The sequence below is a fragment of the Ictidomys tridecemlineatus genome, chromosome 13, assembly GCF_052094955.1.
Source record: "Ictidomys tridecemlineatus isolate mIctTri1 chromosome 13, mIctTri1.hap1, whole genome shotgun sequence".
In the NCBI taxonomy this organism is placed as follows: Eukaryota; Metazoa; Chordata; class Mammalia; order Rodentia; family Sciuridae; genus Ictidomys; species Ictidomys tridecemlineatus.
In genome coordinates this window covers 46,048,182-46,057,498 of record NC_135489.1, presented here as the reverse complement: position 1 = coordinate 46,057,498, position 9,317 = coordinate 46,048,182, and the positions used below count along the sequence as shown (strand labels likewise).

Genomic DNA, 9,317 nt, shown 5'->3' with positions numbered 1-9,317 from the left:
ATGGGGCTGGGGGTGTAGCTCAGAGATAGAACATTCATGGTCTCAATACCCAGTACCATAAAAAATACATACATATATATGTGTGTATATATATGCATATCAATTATATGCTAAAGGGAGAAAAACAAAATATTTGCTATTAAAAAGTGGCAGTGGATTGGAGAGACTTAAGAACAACTGAGTCCCATTTGAACCTAACTAAGCCTTATCTATAACATTCCACTCTAGTATCCTTATGAAAATATTCAGTAGTCACTAAATATGCTCTGGACTTTCTTGCCTTTGTGCCCAGTATTATGCTGTTCTTCCACCTACACTAGCCTTTTCTTGTCCCCCCAACCTTTGTGGCCTAGTTTGGTGGTACTTTCTCCACACAGCCTTTGCAGATCACCCACTCACCCATAATGAATCCTGAAATGATAATTGTCCATATTTGTCTACATTGTCCATAGATGTCATAAATCATGCACTCTTTTGAGAAAGAAGTACTCCATTATTTAATGCTGTTGTGTGAATATATGCTCTCTCCAGAATTTCATAATTCTTTGATTCTCCTACAAGACTTTAAGGATATCCTAGGCAGTTGATAAATATCCGTTAAGTACCTGGAGCAGCTACTTATAAAATACATGTGATTAATTTCAATATGAAAGACTAAAGAGACTTCTTTCTGTTCTCTTTAGAGACCAGAGAATCTGCTGATTTCCTGTGTTTCAGCAGTGTAAATTCTCGAATAGTTTTGTCTCTGCTAAGCACTAGTGATTTCATCAGCAGTGATGACAGGTGTAAAAGCTGGAGTCAAACCCTTTGAACATTGTGCTTACTCCACTTCACATTAAATGGCTATTCAAGGACTCACAATGAAATCACAAAATCACACTTTTCCTATTAATATTTGTAAATGTTAGTTGGTGACATCAGGCATGTACCTTAACTGCTGACATACAAACATTAAAATTGCTAACCCACAAAACCTGTGGGAAACCCATCCCGTGATGAATCAATTATCTTTGCCCCCACAGCCTGCTTTCTTTTTTTTTCTTTTCTTTTTTTTTTTTTTTTTTAAAGAGAGTGAGAGGAGAGAGAGAGAGAGAGAATTTCCAACATTTATTTTTTAGTTCTCGGCGGACACAACATCTTTGTTGGTATGTGGTGCTGAGGATCGAATCCGGGCTGCACGCATGCCAGGCGAGCGCGCTACCGCTTGAGCCACATCCCCAGCCCCCACAGCCTGCTTTCTTAATTCCCGGTCTCAAGTCGAATGTCCTCTGAGACTATTCCTTTCTCTGGTGCAGAGCAGAGAATAGGAGCAGGATTCTCTCTCCAGCTCAGCTGGAGAACCACTCCTCCTGCCCTCTGAGTTAAACAGGTCTCTTCTCAAGTCTCTGAACATCCTATTGGGATCTCCAAACTTCTGATCAGCATCATCTACCAGCCTCTGGGATATAGCCTGCATCTTTTCTGAGGACTCTGGCACCTGCACAAATTCTTCCACTCTATCCCCAAATCTGCCATCTTACTGGGTGATTCCAAGGTCTATGTGGACCACCTCTCCAATATTGTAATATTTTATCATGGTTCCAACCTTGAACTCTGCCTCTTCACCATGCCTTCCTCTTACTTGCAAATAACCCCCAACTGTTCAACCTCTAAAGTTCTTAAACAGTCCATCCGCCTCAGCATCTAAACCCAAAACTAAAATATTGGAAATAAGATAAACGAGATCAGAGTTGGAATATTCAAAGTCACCTAAAAGAAATTGTTAGAAGTTTATGAGGGCTGGGGATGTGGCTCAAGCGGTAGCGCGCTCGCCTGGCATGCGTGCGGCCCGGGTTCGATCCTCAGCACCACATACCAACAAAGATGTTGTGTCCGCCGAGAACTAAAAAATAAATATTAAAAAAAAAATTCTCTCTCTCTCTCCTCTCACTCTCTCTTTAAAAAAAAAAAAGAAGCTTATGAGACTTGAAATTACACAAAATGTATTAACATATTTAAAGAAAAATGTCAAGGGAAATCCAGGCAACCCTCCTCATTAATTACCTATCATATTTTCCAGTCTCCAGCCTAACCTGCTCCAATACACCTTCACACAGCTGCCAGAAATATCTTTTTAGTAAATAAATCTGAAAACCATTCTTTTCTTTTTTTCCCCTAAGGTATTGCCCAAGCTGAACTTGAACTCTTGGGCTCAAGCAATCCTCCTGCCTCAGCCTCCCAAGCAGGAGGGACTATCAGTGCACCCTTCAGTGCCAGCTACTTTCCCCTCTTAATGACTCTTTTTTGAACTTAGCTCTGAAGTTCCTAGAATTAAAACCAGACTTTATATGCATTGGACCTGGACTTTATATGCATTCCTCAACTCAATCTTTTCTTCTGTCCCTGTTGTACCCTAGGTCTGGCCACGCCAAACCACTAGTCTTTTCTGACGTGTCCTGTATACAACTCTCTTTTGTGTGGAAGCCTTTGCTCCACCCTAAAGCTCATCTCACTAATGTGAGATCATTTTCTAAAGCTGAGCTCAAGTGCCATCGCTAAGCAAACTTTCCTGAATATCTGGGTAGTTCTGACCTTCATCTTTTACATCTGCAATGAGCCCTTGTAAGGAGCATCCGCCATAGACATGCTGACACATGCTAGAACTCACTAAATTGCTGGCCATAAGGAACAGCAGCCATTCAACTGCTTAGTCATATCTGCTTGCAATTGATAAGGAGCTGTGAAGGGCACTAGCCATAGGTATGCTTAGCAATGACTGGTTACAATTGATAGAGAGCATAGCTCCACGGACATGCAAAAAGAACGCACCAGCTGCAATTACATCACCTCCCTGGTCACTGGGTATAACCAATCACCAACGTACACCACCAACTTGGAACTATATTTAAATTGCTGGTCCTGCCACATTGAAGAGTTTTGCTCCAAGGAGATCGGTGGTATTGGCGACCTTTCTTTCTGTCCCTGGACTACTCCACCACTCCCATACGTCCAGCCATCAGCTAGAAAGAACCACCAGACAAGGACAACATCTGCTGTTTGGCTAAGAGAAGCCACGTGGCATTGGAGGTATTTTGGGACTCCTGGTTGCCCTATTATTGTGTGATTTGCTTAAGTGTTTAATTAGTGTGCACTGAACACTGGTTGGGGTGCTCCAGCATACCCAACACTTTTTGCATTGTTTATATTTAATGATTGGTGTGATCCAATATACACTTGCATTTAAAGACAATCCGCCTCTGAGTAATTATTAATAGCACCACTTGCAACAGCCCTGCACTTTCTTCTATTGTGGCATCTTTGACACTTAATTGTACTTATGTTCAGGACCTAAGGTACAAGAGGGCAGACACTTATTTTATAAATAGTTGTTCCTCCATTGCTAAGGACTTAGGCAAACTCTCAATGGAAATTTGAGTAAATTATCTTAAAAAAATCAGATTTTTAGCTTTATTTCCAATTTCATGTCCTTTTCTGCTATGTCCCCTTCACCAGTACATTTTTGTCATGCATTGAAACTCAACTTTTCTTTCAGGTTTGTACTTTTTCTTTTAATATTTTCTTTATAAATTCTTTGTTAATTTAATAGGCAGCTCCAATAACTTCTCTTGGCTTATCTCTCTCCTATTTCTTTCTTATTCAGAACTGAGAGGTCTGTTTCATTCATACACCATTTTCCTTCAACTATTTGTACCCTAATTATAACCTTTTGAATACTAAAACGGGACACAATTTCCACACACACCCATATACATGAGCAACACCTGCCAAGCATAAGTTTGTATCCTGTTATGTACCTACACCTTTTTTTTATTTTATTTGGAGTGTTTGGAGATTCCGAACATGTTCTGACCTGGAAGGGGAAGGAAGCAGGGCATGTGTGCTAATGAATCATTAACATCTCTATCTTAGGGCTCTCAAGAAAGGGATTCGACTCAGAAGTGAGATTTAGGGAAATCTGTTATTCAATATGTATTTCTAGACTATCTGGATAGTCATTTTGATACCGCTGTTGACCGGTGACGAGTTCTTGCTTCCCCAATGTTGAAGAATAACACCAGAAAAGCACACGCCGAGGCAAGGTAAGAGTAGAAATTAGAAGTTTATTAAAGGACAGCAGAAAAGACTTCTCCCAGGAAGAAGGGGACCCAAGAGGTGGAATCTGTGGAAGGACAGTTGTCTCCCCTTTTTATAGTTCTTTCAGTGATGGAATGTAGGTGGGAAGGCCCCGAGGGGTGGGACACAGGTGGGCCAAAGAAGTAGTCTGAGCTGGAAGGACTTCATTAACACTTCTTTGGGATGGGCTATCTTCAAATCTGCTGGGGGCTGTTCATTAACACTTCTTTGAAGTGGACTTTGGCCTAGGGCCTCTTTGGGACTTCATTAACATTCCATGAGTTGTCCTGTGTTTTCCCTGAGTCATTCTCAGCATGGCCTCCATTTTAGATTTCACTCGATATTAGACCCGATTTACCTAACTACACTGACTACCTAACTTTAAATTTGGCTTCAATTTTGTAGACAATACACAACCGGTTCTTGAACCCAGACTGCCTGGTCCAACACTAATTAGTTCTGCTACTTATTAGCTGTATGATTTCCTGCAAGTTACTTTACCTCTATGTGCCTCAGTTTCATTATCAGTAAAATTAGAGATAAGGATAGAATTTATCCCTCCTTGTCAAGGACTAAGGAGTTAAAATACTTTGAAGGATACATGAATATAGTAACATGCAGAACTTTTATCCAGTCATTTTGTACTGATTTCCTTACAAAATACAGAATCAAAACTTGTATTATGCAATCGTATTTTTGCTCAGTGTAATACTGTAAGGGTCTGGCGAAACGTCGGAGGGAGAGACCACCCAAGAGACTGACTCCATGCAATGGGCAAAAGGGGGTATTTATTGGGGATCCATTCCAGCGCGCTGGGACTCCGTGCTCACTAAAGAAGGGAGAGCAGCCCAGATCCCAGAGCAAAGGTCAAGCAGAGCTTAAGTACACTTTTTGGAGAGGGCGGTGGGCTTTGCATACATCAGAACAAATCATCATGAGGCGCGGGGAAATTGAACAACAACTCTGAGACGTGATTGGCACATTCGGGCGGGTTACACATTCAAACTGATTGGTTCGGGCCCTGTGATGAACTGCACAGGGCCCTAGGCTAAATGGCCAGTAGGTCGTTGTTTTAACTATCTCAGGAATTCCAGGTTCTGGGTGTAACAGAGGAACTTAATAATACCTAATCTTTTACATTCAAGCTTTCCAGCTTAGAAACTTTACCCTTTCAATACAAGTTACAAATTTTCACTTTCCACATCTTGTCCACAAACAATAACTGCACTAATAACCAAATCTGAGAGTCATCTTCAGTCCCTTTCCTCTCTCTAAACCTGCCATTTTCTGTCTCCCAATCCATCCCAGTTTAGAATTACGCTAAGAAATAAGGACAGCTTCGTTTGTTTATTTATACTCCACACAGTTTGTCTAGTTTAATTACTCGGTGACTATCTAGAGCAACCAGGAAGAAAGTTAGGGGAAGGCGGTGCCTGGGCAGGGCAAACCCGGGACTAGAGGAAGCCTTACGCAGCCCCGCCCAAACAGGCCGCAGCTAGGAAGACCCGCTGCCACTGGGAGTCGATCCTGGAGGCCCCATATCCAGCAGGCAGCGGCCGGAAGTGCGTTCCTCCAGGGGGCGGGGCAAGGTGCATTAAGGAGGAGCCAAGGGAGGGCGACCAATCGGAAGCGAATGCTCCTGCGGTCAAGACGGAAGAGAAGAGGTCTAGTTCCGGACGCGGCGGCAGCCGCCGCCATCTGTCACCCTAACTCCAGCACCAGCAGCAAGTCGCCGCCGCCCCGCTTGTCTCCTTAGCAGAGCTTGCTTCCCGTCCTGCCATCTCTCTCCTTAGCAGAGCCTGTTTCCCGTCCTGCCATCTCTTTCCTCGGCAAAACCTGCTTCCCACCCTGCCACCTCTCTGCTCTCTTCTTGCTGCTTTCTTCCCCCAATGGATCTTGTCGAAGTAGCATCACCTGAGCCCGGGAGGGCAGCGGCCTGGGGACCCAGCAAGGTGAGTGGTGGTCGTGCTGGCGTACCTGCCTTGGTCACCTGGGCTGGTTCTCTCGGAACGCTGGGAGAAGTCACTCAGGCAGTTAGAGGGGCGGGACCCCGACGACTTCGAGACGGGGGAACCGCAGTCGGGCTCCCGGGGTGTGGTAGTGGGAAGAGACAGCGGAGGGCGGCTAGGGCTCCCGCTGGTGGCCCTGGGTGGTCTGGGCTCTGTCTTTAGTTCCCTACCTTGTCTTTGAGTCTCTGTAGCATATATTTGCGTATAATTCCCTTCACAGACTCTGACACTTGAGGGGAAACGAACACGATCTTGTTTTTCACAGGCCAAGTGAGTCAGCTCAATTCATAGAAAGCTAGACCGAAGGTTGCTTTGGGAAGCTTTTTCTTAATTTGATAAATGTGGTTATCCCAGTTCTGTGATTTCTTGTTTTGGAAGTGGTATGGAACGCGGGCAGACCCTCCCTCCTCCGATGCTGATACGGAAGTGTATACTACATACTGTAAAACAGTTGTGAATTTTCAGTGTTAACGTTTAAGTTTTTTTCTATAGAATAGCAAACTTATACCTTTATTTCACATCTGTTTTCTGATTTTCAGGCTGCTCCTTTTGATGTTACATTCATTAGATGGGTGAAAAGATTTGTGCCGCATTATTGAGGATTGCTTGAGAGCAAAAGCAGTTACATTGGGATTTGTGTTCCTCAAATTAAGGTTGTGAAGAAATCCAGCAGTTTTAACTATATACTTGTCCTTTGCATGCGAACACAGAACATTTGTTTCATTCAAACAAAGGTCTTATTGGACCTTTAGACTTGGTCTTAACTTATGTTAAGAGGTAAATAATTATGTTAAGGAGGTAAATAATTAACTCTTAAGAAAAGTTGATTTTATAAAAGTTTTTTTTTCTTTCTTGGTGATACTGGGAATCGAACCTGGTTGTGCTTTACCACTGAGCTACATCCCCAGCCCTATTTATTTTGAGATGTCTTGCTAAGCTGGGCAGGCTGACCTTAAATTTGCCACCCTCCAGCATATGCTTCTTTTGAGTTGTGGGGTTACAAGCCAAGCCACCATGCCTGGTTTTAAAAATTCGTATACAACTTTAGGAGAAATCTAAGACATTACATTAGTAAATGTGATTAGTGGACATAAAAAAATCAATAGACAGACTAATAAGTATATATACTCTATGTTAAATTCCTGCAGTTAAACATCCACAAAGCCTGGTGAAAATGTCAAATGAGACAAACTGTTCATAATAGATCCTAACCTCTGAACCAATTTTACCGAACTGATTAAGAAAAATATTTTATGTCATATTGTCATTTCAATGTACATAATCAAAACCGCAAAATTCCATTTTCATCATTTAACAAGAAATACCCTCCTAGGGTTTATTGATGTTCTATTGGAAAGACAGGGCTTTAATAAACAAAACTATTTAAAAAGGCTAAAAGTATCACTTAACCCTTTTCTTCTCTAAACTTGTAGAAAACTAGAGTGAATGTAGGAAGCAGGTAGACATTGAGGAAGGCCTTGAAAAATGGAAGGAAGATTTAAGGCTAATAATTCTCAAGCTTTTTTGGTTAAGACCTTTTAATACTCTTGAAGCCAGGTGTGGTAGTACACCCCTGTAATCCCAGGTGAGACTTAGGTGAGAGGATTGCAAATTTAAAACCAGTCTGGGCCCTCGCTCTAGCTGCATCAAAATAACAAGGGCTAGAGATGTAGAGGAGTGGTAGAGCACTTACCTAACATGTTCAAAGCCCTGGATTCCATCCCCAGTACCATTAAAAAAAAAAAAAAAAAAATTGAAGACCAAAAAAAAAACTATTGTTTATATTAGTTATATCTATTGACATTTATCATGGCTGAAATGAAAACTGAGAAATAAACTGTTAAGTTATTTAAAAGTCACTTTAACATAAATAACATTTTCTTAAAGGAGAGAGAGAGAGAATTTTTTAAAATATTTATTTTTTAGTTTTCGGTGGACACACATCTTTATTTTTATGTGGTGCTGAGTATCGAACCCAGCGTCCCGCGCATGCCAGGCGAGCATACTACCACTTGAGTCACAATCCCAGCCCAAAATATTTAATTTTATATTTTAAAAGCTTTCAAGAGGAGGGAGAATAGGGGGCAGGAAAGATGGTGGAATGAGGTGAACATCATTACTCTAGGTACATGTATGACTGCACATGTGGTATGACTCCACATCTTGTACAACTAGAGAAATGAAAAGTTGTGCACAATTTGTGTACAATGAATTGAAATGCATTCTGCTATCATGTATAAGTAATTAGAACAAATTTTTTAAAAGCCTTCAAAAGAAAATTAGTGAAGAGAATATTATTGTTTTATATTTTTTAAACTCTCTTTAACATTTCACTCAGTAGAAGATAGCTGGATTCTCATCTCTTTTTTTTTCTTTTTTCCTTTCAATCTGTTGTAATATGTTTGAAGTATAGGAAAAATATCCATCTTTGCAGAATAGGAGTACAATAGAAATTGAGTTAAATCTCTAAATATGCACATTTATGTCCTAAACTTGCTGCCTTAGAAAATTTTAGAAAATGCTAGAATACACAAGCACACATTCCGTTAACCATCAGTGATGATGCCATCACATATGATATATGATATGGACTTGTGAAAACTCTACAGGTAAAAGAATAAGCTTCAAAGAGAATGTCTTAATACTATTTTGGAATTTTTGACTCTGCAGATTCTCTGAATGAGCTCTGGGGGCTCCTTCACCAGAGTCCTATGGTGGTGCTTATAAAATGCCAAGCTGCTGTTATGGACAAAGAATTTTAGGAGACATTCCGAGAAGGAAAGAGTGGTAAACTAGAGGCGAAAGTGAAGAAATATGTAGCTCTGTTAGAAAGAGAGCTGTGAAAAATGTGTTAGTGGTATTTTTTCAGAACTGTCCAGGTCATGAAAATGAGAAGAGTCTTAACACTCACTACCAAGAGGAGCCTAAGGAGACATGGCAACTAAATGTAATCTGCTGTCCCAGGTGGGATTCTGAAGTAGAAAAAGGTCAACAGGGAAAGACCAAGGAAATCTGAGTAAAGTTTGGACTTTAGTTAATGTATAAATATTGGTTCATTAATTATGACAAATGCATGAAACTAACATAAGATAGTAGGGGAAACTGGATATGGAGTGTTTGGGTACTCAACTATCTTTGCTAGTTTTCTACAAATTGAAAACTAGTATAAAATGTTCATTTAAAAAATGGATAGTG

General features: G+C 41.0%; 1 protein-coding gene across 2 annotated transcripts in view; it reads left to right on the top strand.

The window, feature by feature from the left end:
* Positions 1-3,950: 3,950 nt before the first annotated feature.
* Riok3 (RIO kinase 3) overlaps positions 3,951-9,317 on the top strand; it is a 29,655-nt gene continuing 24,288 nt past the window's right edge. Inside the window, exon 1 of one of the 2 annotated variants that reach the window (XM_078030259.1) lies at positions 3,951-4,079. Coding sequence is in view for 1 of the 2 variants with exons in the window: in XM_005329036.5 (XP_005329093.2) it covers positions 6,003-6,065 (63 nt within the window). In the remaining variant the exon portion in view is untranslated. Of the gene's footprint in view, positions 4,080-5,765; positions 6,066-9,317 lie in introns of those variants that run through there. The other variant, XM_005329036.5, reaches the window with a different exon arrangement.